This window comes from Crinia signifera, chromosome 4 (assembly GCF_055691185.1).
Source record: "Crinia signifera chromosome 4, ASM5569118v1, whole genome shotgun sequence".
NCBI classification, from domain to species: Eukaryota; Metazoa; Chordata; class Amphibia; order Anura; family Myobatrachidae; genus Crinia; species Crinia signifera.
This window is the reverse complement of record NC_139220.1, coordinates 304,086,615-304,104,224: the sequence shown is the minus strand read 5'-3', so window position 1 is coordinate 304,104,224 and position 17,610 is coordinate 304,086,615. Positions and strand designations below refer to the sequence as shown.

Genomic DNA, 17,610 nt, shown 5'->3' with positions numbered 1-17,610 from the left:
TAATAAAGTGCCTAGTACCAACAGTGAGTGATTTTAAGGTTTAAACCTGTGTACTTTTTCTATATAGGGATGACTGGATCCAATAATTCCATATTGAATAAAAAGTTTTTTTTGAATTTCGTGCTCGTGCTAGATTTCTCTCTTGTTCTACAATGAAATTAACTCGTGCTTTCCAAGCTTCTATATTCGGTGCAGTGTTAGACATCCACTTACTTCCCACCAAGATTTTAGCAATTGCTACAAGATTAATCACATACTTCTTAATATTCCTATCTGTATCTTCTGATATTATACCCAATAAACAACCTTTCGGGGTCAGGGTTTCAGGAGGTATCCCTGTATTTATTATATTTAACTTAACATTTTCCCAAAATTCTGCTACTACTTCACATTCCCATATTAAGTGTATGAATGTCCCTGGTAAACTGCCACATTTTGGACAATTTGCTGATGCTCTTCCCCCGAATTTTTCCAATCTGCTTGCCGACATATAAGACCTGTGTAGGATGAATAATTGGGTTTGCTGCACTCAAATTGAGTTAGTTGCATTTATCACCTCCTTCTTAGCACTAGACCACTCCAAGTTACTTAACTCTCCGACATTATTCTCCCATTTTTCTTTTAACTTTATTAAACCCTCCCTATTTTTGTTCTTCATTAATATTCCATATCCCTTGGATACTATTTTATTATTGGGGGATTTAATTAATTTTTTAATCTCCGACTCGTTGAATTGCGGAGTAATATCTCTAAAAAGCGTCCCTAATGCAGATCTCAGTTGGAGGTAGCGGAAGAAATTAGTTTTTGGGAGACCATGAAAATGTCTTGTCTTACTTCCTCTGAGGTCGAACAAGTTCTGGTTTGGTGATAAAACACTTGTTACAATCAGAACATATGAATGTTTTCTCTCCTGCGTGACTCATCTGATGTCTGAGAAGATTAGATTTACATGTAAAGCTTTTTTCACACTCAGCACATATGTGGTCTCTCTCCTGTGTGACTCATCTGGTGTCGAACAAGTTCTAGTTTGGTGATAAAACACTTGTTACAATCAGAACATGTAAATGGTTTCTCTCCTGTGTGACTCATCTGATGTATAACAAGATATGACATCTGGGAAAAACACTTGCTACATTCAGAGCATGTAAATGGTTTCTCTCCTGTGTGAATCCTCTGATGTCGAACAAGATCTTGACTGGAGGTAAAACATTTGCTACATTCAGAGCATGTAAATGGTTTCTCTCCTGTGTGAATCCTCTGATGTCGAACAAGATCTTGACTGGAGGTAAAACATTTGCTACATTCAGAGCATGTAAATGGTTTCTCCCCTGTGTGAGTCCTCTGATGTGTGACAAGATGTGACTTCTGAGAAAAACATTTGCTACACTCAGAACATGTAAATGGTTGCACTCCTGTATGACTCATCTGATGGATGAGAAGATATGATTTACGTGTAAAGCGTTTGCCACACTCAGAGCACAGATGTGGTCTCTCTCCTGTATGACTCATCTGATGGATGAGAAGATATGATTTACGTGTAAAGCGTTTGCCACACTCAGAGCACAGATGTGGTCTCTCTCCTGTGTGACTCCTCTGATGTCTGTGAAGATCTGATTTACATGTAAAGCGTTTGTCACACTCAGAGCACAGATACGGTTTCTCTCCTGTGTGACTCCTCTGATGGATGAGAAGATATGATTTTTGTGTAAAGCATTTGTCACACTCAGAGCACAGATGTTGTCTCTCTATTGTGTGACTTCTCTGATGTCTGAGAAGCTGTGATTTACATGTAAAGCATTTGTCACACTCCGAGCACAGATGTGGTCTCTCTCCTGTGTGACTCCTCTGGTGGATGAGAAGCTGTGATTTATATGTAAAGCGTTTGTCACACTCCGAGCACAGATGTGGTCTCTCTTCTGTCAGACTCATCATGTATTATATGAGATACAAATAGGCAGAATATGAGAGTAACTTTAGTGAATCCTCCAGCGGTGTAAATTACGTCTGTGGTTGGATTTATCAGAGATTGTCCATTCAACAATGTATTCTAATATCCTGTATTTTAATTGTCCTGTAACAAGAAAAAGTCAACTTATTAATTATAAAGATTACTAGGGTAGATTTAATACTTTTTTAAATTAAACTCCATTGTAATGGTACATTATTCTATACATGCAAGAGGGAAATATATGCAGGACAATAGGTAAATATCTTAATGGTATATCATAGCAAATACAGTAGTCAAGTAACAGTGCAATATAAGAGTCAGTAATGTCATTCCACCTATTTACCAAATAAAAAGCATGCAGTTTGTCATTAATGGGGAATGACTTAACTTATTGACAAAACCTCCAAGAACCTTTGCTGTGATAATAACAGTATCGCTATCCTGAAAAATATTATGAACTAATACATGAGAAGAAAAGAAGAGGGACACAAAACCTGACCACACAGGACAACTAGCCCTGGCCTCCGGTATCTCCTCTGGGCCAGAGGTAAGGCTATGTTTGTTAAAAACCACATGCCATCGTTCATGCATTTCGAGAAATATTATGTGCAGGACATAATATGTTTCGATGCTACATACAATAGGCGGGCCAACGCATCGCATCAGGGGACTCATAATTTTGCATACTGTCCTTCGATTTATCGCACAGATGCGATCAAAATCAAAGAATTGTATGTGATATTGCCCTATTGTATGGGTTGCCCAAAGCTTCCAATAATCTGATAAAGAGCCAGACTGGAAGTGGTCATCGCTGACATCAGAGACCCTCTCCAGACTCACATTGGCACCCCAGCATATTCACAAGCACACCCAGAGAACCCCATGTTTCCACTCCTAAACATTGTCTTCCTTTCAATCAATCTGTGACGGCTATGTATATGGATATTTATCCACAAACTGCATGTGTCAATGTGCAATGTTGCTGCTACGCATGCGCAGTTATTCAATAATCGGTAGGATTGCAATTATAATAAATAGTGACCCATGTTGAATTAGGTCCAACGTTCACAGTAATGCACCTTTTAAATATAATTCTATTATATAGTAATAGTAACTATTTATATATTGGTCAAATAAATCTTGACTTACTGATAAGAAGAAATCTGTAAAATAATATCTAAAAATGATTGTATATTTATCAGTATATTATCATGTATAATATAATTACCTTACTCTGGGGATCCTTCCTCTGTCTCTCTCTTACTCCTCTGTCCTCCCAGCTCTCCAACCAGTAACTGATCCAGCAGCTCCTCCATCAGCTCCCAGTGGCCTGATACAGCCTATTTATAGTCACTCCTCCCCATCTCTCCACAGTAGTTCCCAGGATGCCCTGCAGGAATTCTTACACTGAGAGGTGACATGTAAATTAGGGTCACATAACATTAGTATACAGTCATTCACCACAGCAGCTCCTCCTGCCCAGCTCCTTGTCTTGTAAATGAGGTGTAAATATTCCTAAAGTCACTTACTACAATAGGAAATGCTAATTACACTCTGGCAAGGTAACACCTTGAATTCTTATTAGATTAATTGGACCTTTTGTTTATTGTTTGGGAAGAGTTTCAGCAGAAAGACTTGTTCTACATATCAGCAGGAAAATGAAAGTGTTTTAAATGATAACAGTTATAGACATAGTCACACAACCATAAACATTCTGTTTTTATATAAAAATCAAAAAAACGTTAGGAATTGTTGAGCTGCAATGTATTTATAAACAGTTTTGACTGTAAATGCCTAATGCCAATCAGTAATGATATAAAAGGATATGTTGGGTCTTAAATTGATGTTAAAATATATTTCCTTGATGTAAAACTTGATGTCAAACTCAAAAATAGATTAAGAACAGATCAAGTTATCACAGATAGAGGATATTCTGTCTTTGCTTTGAAGACCGCAAACAAACAGTTGTGCGTCACAGTGGCGCTGCTGATAGTTATCCCACCACCTCTTTATACAATAATAGTACTTTCCTTGTCACAATACATGACAGATGGTGTACTGTGCTTTTTCTCTGAAACTCAAATGAAACAAAGATAGTGTAAAGCTTTTTTCACACTATAATTATAAAAAGCAATTGTCTAATTCAACCAATAATTGACCTAGTAATTGTTTGTATGCTGCTCAGGATATCCATTAAATCTATTATATGCCTAAGGAATTATAACTCAGTGACTGATACAAAACTGCTACAGTGTATGCAAGCATTCAGCTACAGTGTATGCAAGCATTCAGCCGAAACAATATATACAAAATTGCAGTTCATTTAGCCACATATTTGGACACAAAACTTATTGTTTACCATGTTTATGATCAAGAACTTAAATGACTTAGTGATTATAATCAAACAATATCAGTAACTACTATTTATGTTACTGACAGTTATCCCCATAATACTTGTTGTTGAATAAATACTGATCCTTATAAATGATATGATTCTGTTTTTGGCTGCTGATCTAATATATTTTATAAGTATTAAATCCTTTCGTACATTGTTCTACATATTAGAAGATGGGACCATGGGAGATACAGATGGAGCCACCATCATCTAGCCTGCCTATGGTGTTTGTCCAACCATAAGTAGCACATCATGGTATATGGCATATGGCATTATATACCAGCAAGACCAGTCCCATATAAAACAGGAGATTCTTGGTGAGATGTTTAAACATCAGACACATATCACCATCAACTGACCCCTTTCCCACTGCAACTCTTAAATGGTAATTTGCCTTTTTTTAGCCTTTTTAAACGGGTAGAGCCGCAGTGGGAAAGCTCCAGGTGGCTTTACCTGTGTAACAAATACCGGTATTTGTGTAATAGGTAATAGGTAAAAATCAGGGTTCTACCCATTTCAGAGTATTTTTTTGGCAGTGTGAATGGCTCTATTTCTATGGCTTGAACCGTGTCCCTTGGGGGTTACATGGGTTGTATGTGTGAATGCAAAGAAAAAAAAAAAACTAATGCAAAGCATCCTGGGATGTGTAGTTCATTAACATCTGGAGGTCTGGTGTTGCCCAGCCTTGCCCTAGTGGATGGTAGGGCATGAAATACCACCTGTCGGCACAAGTCAACTCAAAAAACAGAGTAAAACCCCATGTCAACGTTTTGACTGTTGACCTTCCCATATCGACCTAATGCTTGTGTTGACCTAATGACGCTGTCGACCTAACCCACGTCGACCTTCCATCATACCTTCCTGCAATTCAGAATAATCATTTATTTTAACAAAATAAATTCTTGCAATTCATAGAACAAAATTTGGCAAAAAAATTGTACTGGAATATGCATTTATAATTCTGCATTTTATTGGGCTCCAGCATTGCATTTTATAAATGCTAACGCAGACACCGAGGAAGCCCCCTGTGCGATACAATCATCTGGTGCATTAACCACCATGCACGGCGGATGTCACAGCAGCTACAGATGGAGCTGGCTTGTCTTTGCAGACGACATCCCCCGCCACCCGCCATCCCCCGCCACCCGCCATCTGTATCTGCGAAAGGGGACGCACGCGCATGAGATGCGTGCGCGTCCCCTTCCGACGGCACTTCCCCCGGGTCCCCACCGGATTGTCGGCGGTCACCCGGGGTCCCCACCACCTCCCCGCACCCCCCCTCACCCTGTCCGTCTCCTTGAAGTGGAGATGGACAGGTTTCCATTGCCCCGCCGCATGCGCTTCTCAGTCAGATGGAGAGCCGGGCTGCTGGTGGATAGCCAGCGGTGACGTTCTGGTGATTCGCCAGCAAGAGGGAGCCTGGCTCCATCTGTAACTCAGGCAGACTCCGACACGGGTTATCAGCCAGATCAAAAAGGTACCTCTCTGTCTCCCCATATCTCCTTTCTACAGGCATTATGCTTTTGCACGTGCATACAGATATTGATACATACATCTCACCTTATTTCACCTTAACAGCCCCACCACTGACTAAAACCAGCTTCACATTGCAGCTTTGACACGGTATATTGCCGTTTTGTTTTTACCATTTTAAAATGGGAGCAGCTGCAGTGTGAAAGCTTCATTGTCAATTTACCGGTTACAGAATACCGGTATTTTGAAACATGTTAAAAGCAGGATCCTACACGTTTCTGAGCCGTTTTCCCTGCAGTCCGAACAGCTCAGAAATGGGAAAAAAAAACATTTTAAATGACATTGTATGGCTTTCTATGGGTGAAACGGGTTGAATCTGAAGGTACAAAAATGGTATTGAAACTGCAATATACCTTTACAACATGCAATATGAAAGGGGTTTAACTGGCTTTTGACCGGTTTTAAGACACGTTTACAAAAACGGGTTGAAAGCAGGTTTTTGCAATGTGAAACCAGCTGGTTTCACATTGTAAAAACCTGCTTTCAACTCATTTTTGTAAACTTTTTTTTAAATGGGTCAAAAGCCAGTTAAACCCCTTTCATATTGCATGTTGTAAAGGTATATTGCAGTTTTAATACGATTTTTGTACCTTCAGGTAAAACCCGTTTCACCCATAGAAAGCCCTACAATATAATTTTAAGTGTTTTCATCCTGCTTGTGGGCGGGGATCATATGTGGTTATCATCTGTAGCAAATACCGTTTCTGAGCTGTTCAGACTGCAGGGAAAACGGTTCAGAAACGTGTAGGATCCTGCTTTTAACACGTTTCAAAATACCGGTATTTTGTGACCGGTAAATTGATTGTGGAGCTTTCATATTGCAGCTGGTACTGTTTTAAAGCAGTTAAAAATCGGCAATATGCCGTGTTAAAATAGTTTTTTAAAGCAGCAATCATTTACACTGCAAAATCAAACTGGTTTTGCAGTGTAAATGATTGCCTCTTTAAAATAACTGGAGTTTTCTTACCAAATCTCTCACTTTATGAATCTCTCATCCTACTAAATGTCCCCAATAGTATCAGTATAATTAATTACATTGTACTAAACAACAGTGCGCTTTACATCACCTCACTGGGATATACAAACTTGTTACTATACCTCTGAATGTGATTATTTTACCATTGATGTCTGTGACAGTTATATATGTGTGTATATGTGCACTATTTTATTATATGATTTTTAAAAGCTAAAGGGCCCTACATACGCAGAGATGTGTGCCAGAGATACATAACGGGAGATTCAGCACAAGAGATTTCACTCTTGTGGCTCATTTCAGACAATGAGCCACATACAGAGAGATTTGTGTCAGAGATTCAAATTGGGAGATTCAGCACGGGAGATTTCAAATCTGTCACGACTGTCACAGTGTGTCACAGCCGCACATGCCATCAAACTGCACTGTGTGTGAAGTATATATATATATATATATATATATAATGTGGTATAGGGGTCCCCATCCCCTATACAGAGTGACAGGGTGACAGGGATCATAGGAGAGAGCACTGGCTGGCAGGCTGCTGCAGGATCAGAGGGAGCTGGGCGGGGAGCCAGGAGTAGTAGGTCCTTCCCTTCTTCCTACACACATCAGAGGTGACAGCGCTGCCCTGTCCACCTGAGCCCACTGCACACTAGCACAGAGTATTACTTCTATTCCATGAGAGCCCCACATCCCTTCCCTTGTCTCCATCAGCCTGACATTAGTGCCGCCAATCCCCGCACAGTGTCCAGCGCTGCACGTCCCCGCACAGTGCCCAGCGCTGCCCGTCCCCGCACAGTGCCCAGTGCCACCAACAGTGCAGCAGCGCAGCTAGTACACCCCATGCTGCCTCAGGGGTCACCTCTCTCCCCTCCCATCTCAGAGAGCTTCTATCACCAGCCGCAGCAGAGCCCCGATGTAGGTCCCTGTTATCCGCAGTGCTTGGGACTCACCCTGGTCCCTCTGTGTGCCTTAGGTGGAGGTCTCCCTGCCCCAGCCCAGAAAACAGCCCAGCCCTCACCTTAGCCTGGAGCCGCGGTGAAGGAAGCCTTTCAGGGCTCAGTGCCCCGGCGCTGTGCAGGAATGCTTCCGGGCGGCAGCTGCTTCAGTGGGGCGGTGAGTGACAGAGGGGCTTCTTGTTGGCGGCGTCTTCAGTGACGGTTGCTCAGATGGCCCTGCTCATCCCCGCGCCACACATGCGGGAGATGAGCAGGAGCATCTCAGCGACTGCTCTGAATTGACAGACAGGTCCGTTCTGAATCTTGTGTAGATTCAGAACGGCGGGGGCGCGCATGTAAATCGCTGTGTGGGCTATATACACAGCGATTTACATGCATTTTCTGGCATTTTCTGAGCGATTTCTTAAAATCGCTCAGAAAATGCCTAAATATTGTGCTGTGTGTGGGGCCCATTTGTTTTAGTATAACCTTCAATAGGTGGGAATAACTCCCCTTCCTGTCCATTATTGGTTACAAACTCTAGAACTTGCCTAACTTTATCACATGTCCTAATGTAGATAGCCACTAATACTATTTCCAATTAATATCTTCTATTATGTGAATAGAGGAGATACATTGAAAAGACTGCACCAACAAAAAGAGAGTGATTTTCCTTCTATTAACGATATGCAGAACAAGTCTTTCTGCTGAAACTATGGCCAGACAATAGGTGACTCCTAAACAAAAGGTCCCATTGGTGACATAACAGGATGCCAGAGGCTGCTGTGATCTAATTACTATACAAGGTGTTACCCTGCCAGGGTGTAATTAGCATTTCCCATTGTAGTAAGTCACTTTAGGAATATTTACACCTCATTTACAAGACAAGGAGCTGGGCAGGAGGAGCTGCTGTGGTTGTTGACTGTATACTAATGTTATGTGACCCTAATTTACATGTCACCTCTCAGTGTAAGAATTCCTGCAGGGCATCCTGGGAACTACTGGGGAGAGATGGGGAGGAGTGACTATAAATAGGCTGTATCAGGCCACTGGGAGCTGATGGAGCAGCTGCTGGATCAGTTACTGGTTGGAGAGCTGGGAGGACGGAGGAGTAAGAGAGAGACAGAGGAAGGATCCCCAGAGTAAGGTAATTATATTATACATAAGATTATACTGATAATTACACGATCAATTTTACTATGCTTTTGTGAATATTGCCTTGTTATTAGTAATTACATTTTATTTGGCCATTATATAATTAGTTATTATTACTATATAATAGATTAATATGGTGTTATCCTACGTGTGACAGTGTAGTTTTCATAAATCAATATACAAATTCATGAAAGTTCACATTATATGTATAAATATATTAATGGGACTTTATAATTTTTCATCTAAATTGTATGTGTCAGTAATGTAGGGGCAGGAATCATTTACATGTCACATAATTATACTGTATAATACCATATGTGATACAATATATATAATCAGTAATATGTACATTATATATCTCTATGTGTTCTTTATCAGTTATATAATATCATGTATAAGTACCATATGGACTATATCTATATATTCTCTATCATACTGTGGGATCATTTGTATAATATATCTGACACAATAAAAGGCTAATGCTGCTCCTCACCTTTATGGGGGAATAGGAGTGTTGTGCATCCCGGCAGTCACTAGATGGCGCCCAATGGAGCTTCACGTTTATGAGGTCTGTTTACTGATCCATATTCTCTCTTCTTTAAGAAAAGACTGAAGAATATCAATTAATTGTTTGATTTCTGGCATAAATAGGGTATTAGTATGGCCAGTATGTTTCCACTTATATAGATGTCCAAGATTGGGACCTTAATTAAGTATTTTTCAGAATATTTTCTCCAATGGATAGATCATTTTATGGTCCGTAGAGATTAAATTCAATTTTTCAAAGGAACAAATAAAAGATTCCTGGTATCACCAGCAGTAGTGTTCTCCTCTGTGTCCAATGTGAAAGACACAGAGGAGAACACTACTGCTGGTGATACCAGGAATCTTTTATGTATGTATATGTATGTATGTATATGTATAGGAGTATGTCCTGAAGACGGGCTTGGCCTGAAACGCCGTAGGCATCAGTAAAACCGCACTTTATTTTGAAAGAGACCTGGAGTGACGTTCTTCATTGGGGAAGTTTATATATATATATATATATATATATATATATATATTTATTATTACTATTATTTACATACATTTGGTCTATCTATAATACTTTAACTGACCCGGCATATACTGGGTCACCTAATTGTCCATCTCCATGCTTTGCTCCGCCCCTCTGGAAACCCCCTTCTGAAAATCCTGCGTTTGCCCCTGCTTCTATCACCCAGACATTCACTCAGTTTATTTTTCACCACAAACTAACACAGGAACAAGAGGTAATGTTAGCACAGAAACAATATACAGGTAGTGGCCCAAATATCCAGTCCTTGTAGAATATATAGTTCCTCCATTGCTTCTATATTTGCCCATTACTATGTCAATTTTGGCTTTTGATTAGGAATTTCTCCCTAGATCACATAGTCATTTATATTCCATTCACAGCTGATGGCCAATCATTAGGATCAGGGCTGCCATCAGAATATGTGGGACCCCGGACTGACATAATAGACAGGGCCCCTTCCTTTTCTCAGACAGTCAGCAGCACTGGCCGCACTACTCAATCTATACATTGCTTCATGGGAAATGGGAACTATGTTTATGACAAATTGCACTTTATAGACTATAATCCTGGGCCCAATATCTGTCTGGGACTGGATAGAAACTTCTCTGAATGGAGAACACTTAGCACCAGGTGTATTTGATATGTAGGAAGGTTATGTTTCCACTCTACCAAGGGAATTCCAATGTAGAATAACAACAGAGAGTCTTGGGAAATATTCCCTACAACATAGGACAGGGACTAATTTTAGCCTTCTCATGTGCGGCTCCTCTCACCCCCTGCCCCTTTCTTATCTTCTCATGCATTGGCTTATGATATATTTATGGACAGCAATACTGCTATTATCTCCACAAAGGTTTCTTGGAGGAGTTTTCATGTATTAATTCCTCATTTATGAGAAATGGCATCATATTTATTTTGTATATTAATGGAATGACATTACTGACTATTATATTGTGCTATTTCTTGCCCACTGTATTTGCTATGATATACCATTTGGATGTTTGCCTATTGCCATGGATATATAACAGTCTGACATGCATTGAATAATCTATTATTACATGTCGTGCTTTATGCAATACAATTGTATTTGAAATTCATTTTTTTTTTTGTGTGTTACAGGTATAATCCAGAAATTCTGCTAAGAACATTACAAGACATTGTTAAAAGGACATTATTCTCTGATCAAGCCAACTATAGATAGTGTTTTCCTATACACCTCTGGAGGATTCTCTAAAGACATTCTCATTTTCTGCATGGGAGAAACCTTCCACAGCTAATTTGTATCTTATCTAATACAGGATGAGTCACACAGGAGAGAGACCACATCTGTGCTCTGAGTGTGACAAATGCTTTACATATAAATCACAGCTTCTCACACATCAGAGGAGTCACACAGGAGAGAGACCACATCTGTGCTCTGAGTGTGACAAACGCTTTACATGTAAATCAAATCTTCTCAGACATCAGAGGAGTCACACAGGAGAGAGACCACATCTGTGCTCTGAGTGTGACAAATGCTTTACATATAAATCACAGCTTCTCATACATCAGAGGAGTCACACAGGAGAGAGACAACATCTGTGCTCTGAGTGTGACAAATGCTTTACACGTAAATCACAGCTTCTCATCCATCAGAGGAGTCATACAGGAAAGAGACCATATCTGTGCTCTGAGTGTGACAAACGCTTTACATGTAAATCAAATCTTCTCATCCATCAGAGGAGTCATACAGGAGAGAGACCATATCTGTGCTCTGAGTGTGACAAACGCTTTACACGTAACTCACAGCTTCTCATACATCAGAGGAGTCACACAGGAGAGAGACCACATCTTTGCTCTGAGTGTGACAAACGCTTTACATGTAAATCAGAGCTTCTCATCCATCAGAGGAGTCACACAGGAGAGAGACCACATCTTTGCTCTGAGTGTGACAAACGCTTTACACGTAAATCACAGCTTCTCACACATCAGAGGAGTCACACAGGAGAGAAACCGCATCTGTGCTCTGAGTGTGACAAATGCTTTAAATGGAAATCAGAGCTTCTCACACATCAGATGATTCACACAGGAGAGAAACCATATAAATGTGCTGAATGTAGCAAGTGTTTTATCACCAGGCAAGCACTTGTTCGGCATCAGAGGAGTCACACAGGAGAGAGACCATATAAATGCTCCGAATGTAGCAAATGTTTTTCCCAGAAATCACATCTTTCTGAACATCAGAGGACTCACACAGGAGAGAAACCATTTCAATGCTTTGAATGCAGAAAGTGTTTTACAGACAAGAGAAATCTTCTTCTTCATCAGAGGATTCACACAGGATAAAAACACATTAATGTTCTAAATGTAACAAGTGTTTCACTAAGAAACAAGGGACCGTATTCATGTCTGTTCGTTCGGACCCCTTCGTTCACAAGGGGTCCGATGTTGGGCTATTGTCACAGCATAAGATGAAATTTTACAGCAGATCCGGGCGGCTCTGATCTTATGTGTCTGTACATGTGTATTGTCATATGTAGGGGACTGTTCAATGGGTGCACACACACAACCTTGAGGGCAGGGGGGGCAGGTGGTGGTGGACCGGACCATTTACATATGGGAACACCCAGCACTTAATGGGTGATCCCTAGATAACACTGGGCATTATCATGCTAATGGGCCGATGATGTGGGTACAGGGGCGGGCAGATGACATCACCGGTTGTCAGCTGCCCGCCCACTTCCTTCTGAATTCTCACACACATCTAAGGTTGCTCCAAGCAGATGTGCGTGTGCCTTCCACATCATTCGATGGTCGCTGACCATCGAATGATATGGGTGTTCCCCTGCAGCCTGCGAATGGAAGTCTATGAAACATCCATTCACAGCCTGTGTGTAGGAACACCTGCTGTAAGTTGGGGTGAGCAGCCCAGCATTCTCAGGTGGAGTTTGGTGGAAGAAACTAAAAGAAACCACAAAAACTTGTTATACATCCAATGAGTCACACAGGGGATCAGCCAAATACATGCTCTGAGTGCAGCAAGTGTTTTACTAAAGAGATCAACCTTATTACTCACATACATAGTCACTCTGAGGGTCTGACTGTTGCATGCGAATCAATAGTAAGTTGTATCACCACATTATGTGTTTCAGGAAGGTAACTTTAATGTTACAGTATGAATATGGCAATGAGTTGATATAAATCTATCTTGCTAAAGACAGGAGAGCTGTGACCAGTAAGCTGGGGGCTGCTTTTCCCTTGGGACAATCTCTCTGTTGGGAAATAGAGCTGCAGTATAACAGACAATGACGATGTGGCTGCCATTACTGTGCCCTGTAATATACAGCTGTTCTGCTCACACTGGTGCTGGGGATAGTACAGGAAAGAGCTGTATATCCATTACAGAGTCCCAGCAGCTCCTCCAAGTCCCTATTATACCTCGTGATTCTGTCCCTCATACATTCCTATTGCTGTCTTACCTCCCTCTGATTCATATACTATGTATTATATTGTATAATGGTGCAACTAAGACATCAGTCCCCTGTATCCCATATTAATCACTGATTATACAGTTGTTTGTTTGTTTGCTGGCACTAGGTGATGAAAGCTGATATCTGGTTGCTGTGGGTAACAGCACATATTTTGTTTTTACACCATGTTATAAATAAAATCCCATTGATAACACATTGTTTACCATGTTTATGATCAAGAACATAATTAAAATGACTTAGTGACTATAATCAAACAATATCAGTAACTACTATTTATGTTACTGACAGTTATCCCCATAATACTTGTTGTTGAATAAATACTGATCCTTATAAATGATATGATTCTGTTTTTGGCTGCTGATCTAATATATTTTATTAGTATTAAATCCTTTTGTACATTGTTCTACATATTAGAAGATGGGACCAGGGGAGATACAGATGGAGCCACTATCATCTAGCCTGCCTATGGTGTTTGTCCTGCCATAAGTAGCACAGCATGGTATATGGCATATGGCATTATATACCAGCAAGACCAGTACCATATAAAACAGGAGATTCTTGGCTTTCAGGGCTCCAATGAGTATAAACATCAGACACATCTCACCATCACCTGACTACTTATAGGTAGAGCTTAGGGCTTCTATGAGATTATCCAACACTGATCCTGTATTGTCCTATATTACACTTTCCCACAGATTTTTTTTTGTAATATTAGAATTGGAATGAGCGCTACTGCTGTCACTGATAGTACATGGATGCTCCTGTTCCATAGTCTGATCCATGGCCAGCTGTCACGATCCGAGCTGTCAGACAGACGTTCTTACCGGCTAAGTGCCTCCGCAGGTTCAGCTTGTGGTCCAGACGTCATCCCTGCCGGCGTCCTGTCTGCCGTGCGCCATCACCGCTGCCATCCTCCAGTCCTCTCAGCGCTGCTGAGTCCGCGGCTGCGCGGCGCACCGCTCTCCTTGTCCCCAGTGACAGTACTCAGTGCACGGCAATCCATCCGTCCGCCGCCATTGCTTCCAGTATCCAGCATGGTGTGCACAAACACACTTTCCCGCCATAGCAGACATGGGGGTTGCCATGTTCTTCCCAGTCACATGTCTGTACTGTCCAATCCTGAAGGTTCTGATCTCCCAGTCATACCTGCCCGGCCAATCCTGGCCACTCTGTGGGTATAAGTATGCTGGGAGCTCTCAGAACCTTTGCTAGTGCTTCAGTTGTCTCCAGTGTATGGTCAGCTGTCCTTGTCTCCGTGCAAGTGTATTTCCTGCTGGTGTTGTCTCCCATGCTGCAGTGTATTCCAGGTTGTTCCATCTCCTGTGAAGTCCAGGTTATTCCATCGCCTGTGATCCTGCCTCTACAGCCCAGCGACCAAGCCTAGCTCCGGGACTCTGGTCCTTCGATGCTTCAGCATCACCAACCATCGATGTTCCATCATCACCTGTAAATCCGATATTCCAGCTTCCAAGTCTTCCGTCCGTCATTCCGGACCCACAGTCTCCACGTCCGTCATTCCGGACCCACAGTCTTCACATCCGATATTCCGGATCCAATGTTCCACCATCGATACAATTCTTCAACTCATCTGTAAAGTATTGCAATCTGCATGAACTGTATCATTATTCCTGCATACTTTACTGCCTGTCATATTACAACCATCTGCTCAATAAACTCGGTTGTATTTTACCTTTGACTACTCATTGGCTCCAGGGTGCACTGTCGCGCAGTCCATGCGCAAGGGTCCTCTCCAACCTCCCCGGTTCAGGTACTGGTCCAGGTCCCCACCAGAGGTCTCAGTCTTGTCGACTCAGCCCCCTGGTGTGACAGTAAGCACTAGCCAAATGGATCCAGCCGCAAGCCAAGCATCACCATCCAGCCCTGTACAGCAACTGGCTGTTCGCTTGGATCAGCAAGAGGCTGCGCAGAGCCAAGTGATTCATTGTCTGCAAGATCTGTCTTCCCGGCTGGATAAGCTACAGACCACTCTCAGTGGCCCTGAGCCTGTCAGAGAACTTCCAAGTCCAGTTCATCCTCCTGTAATGGCTGCTGCACCTCGCCTTCATCTGTCTTTCCCCACTAAGTATGATGGGAACCTCAAGACCTGCCGAGGTTTTCTCAATCAGTGTGAGATTCACTTTGAGCTGCAACCCAGTAACTTCCCTACTGAAAGGGTCAAGATCGCCTACATCATCTCCCTCCTATGTGGAGCATCGTTAGAATGGGCGTCCCCTTTATGGGAAAGATCTGATGCCATCTTGTCTAATTACAAAGACTTTGTGTCAACATTCTGGCGCATCTTCGATGAGCCTGGGCGATCAGCATCCGCCTCCACTGAACTCCTCCGTCTCAGACAGGGATCCCGCTCCGTCGGGCAATATCTGGTCCAGTTCCAGATTCTGGCGTCTGAACTCTCCTGGTGTGATGGGGCCTTATACGCAGCTTTCTGGCATGGTCTATCCGACCGTATTAAGGATGAACTCGCTACCAGAGACTTACCCTCAGGTCTAAGTGACCTTATTTCGTTATGTATCAAAGTAGACCTACGCTTCCGAGAAAGGTCTGTAGAACGTCACAAGAGCGCTCCAGTTAAAGTGCCAACTCCTCCGCCTTCTTTACCTGCTGCTCCCGTGGCTCATTCCAAAGAAGAACCAATGGAGATAAACCGCTTCCGTTTGTCCCCAGGAGAACGACGACGTCGTCGGTTGGCACAGCTCTGTCTGTATTTTGCCGATCCTGCACATCAAATTTCTGCATGCCCAAAGCGTCAGGAAAACTCCTCCTCCTAGCCCGTCAAGGAGAGGGTAGGCTAGGAGTAATTAAGTCCTCTCCATCAGCAACTGATTGCGTCCTTCCAGTTTCCCTACAAGTTGGTCAGCATTTCAAGACTGTCTCCGCACTTCTTGATTCCAGTGCCGCTGGCAACTTCGTTACTGCAGAACTGGTCCGCAAGTGGGGGTTGCCCACTGAAAGTCTTTCCAAGACTGTCTTCCTTACTGCTGTGGATGGCAGTAGGATTCCTGATGCGACAGTCTCCCGCAGAACTTTGCCACTTACAGTAAAAGTGGGAGTCCTGCACACCAAACTTTTGTCCTTCCTGGTTTTACCCCGAGCCACTCATGCTCTGGTTCTGGGTTTACCCTGGCTCTGTCTTCACAATCCTTGTCTCGATTGGAAGACATCTGAAATCCTTTCCTGGGATCCTTCCTGCTCTGGTACCTGTCTCCAAAAGGTACTCCCAGCTCGTCATTCTTCAGCCGATGCAGCAGACCTTCCGCCTCTTCCCTACCAAGAGTACTCAGATGTATTCAGCAAGTCTGGCGCTGATGTCCTACCTCCTCACAGACCGTGGGATTGCCCTATCGACCTTATCCCAGGCAAAGAACCACGCAGAGGTAGAACCTATCCTCTCTCTCTTCCAGAGACTCAAGCCATGACCGACTACATCAAGGAAAATCTGGCAAAGGGATTCATCCGTCCTTCGACTTCTCCTGCTGGTGCAGGATTCTTCTTCGTAAAGAAGAAGGATGGAGGCCTACGTCCCTGCATTGATTACCGCGGCCTCAATGACATCACAGTAAAGAACCGATATCCGTTGCCCCTCATCACCGAGCTGTTTGACCGTGTCAGCGGTGCAACCATCTTCACGAAACTCGACCTGAGGGGTGCATATAATCTCATCCGCATACGAGAGGGCGACGAGTGGAAGACGGCGTTTAATACCAGAGACGGCCACTATGAGTACCTCGTCATGCCCTTCGGGCTCAGCAATGCCCCAGCCGTGTTCCAGCACTATGTCAATGAGATTTTTCGGGACATTCTGTATCGACATGTAGTTGTATATCTCAATGACATTTTAATCTACGCCAATAACATCACAGAACATCATTATTGGGTCAAAGAGGTTCTGTCCCGGCTGCGAGCTAATCATCTCTACTGCAAACTGGAGAAGTGTGTCTTCGAGGTGAAGTCTATACCCTTCCTAGGGTACATTGTCTCCGGTTCTGGTCTTCAAATGGACCCAGGAAAACTGCAGGCCATCCAAGATTGGCCAATTCCCTCTTCGCTGAAAGGTATTCAACGTTTCCTGGGTTTTGCCAATTATTACAGAAAATTCATTCGTAACTTCTCTTCTATT

At 42.5% G+C, this 17,610-nt stretch overlaps 1 protein-coding gene and 1 pseudogene across 1 annotated transcript; one reads left to right on the top strand and one right to left on the bottom strand.

Moving 5' to 3' along the window:
* Positions 1–830: 830 nt before the first annotated feature.
* Positions 831–1,929, bottom strand: LOC146073276 (uncharacterized; annotated as a pseudogene).
* A 9,372-nt stretch (positions 1,930–11,301) lies between these two features.
* On the top strand, positions 11,302–12,327 carry LOC146073274 (uncharacterized). Its single transcript, XM_083180456.1, has one exon. The coding sequence runs from the start codon at positions 11,302–11,304 to the stop codon at positions 12,325–12,327; it is 1,026 nt and encodes a 341-aa protein (XP_083036582.1).
* Positions 12,328–17,610: the final 5,283 nt, after the last annotated feature.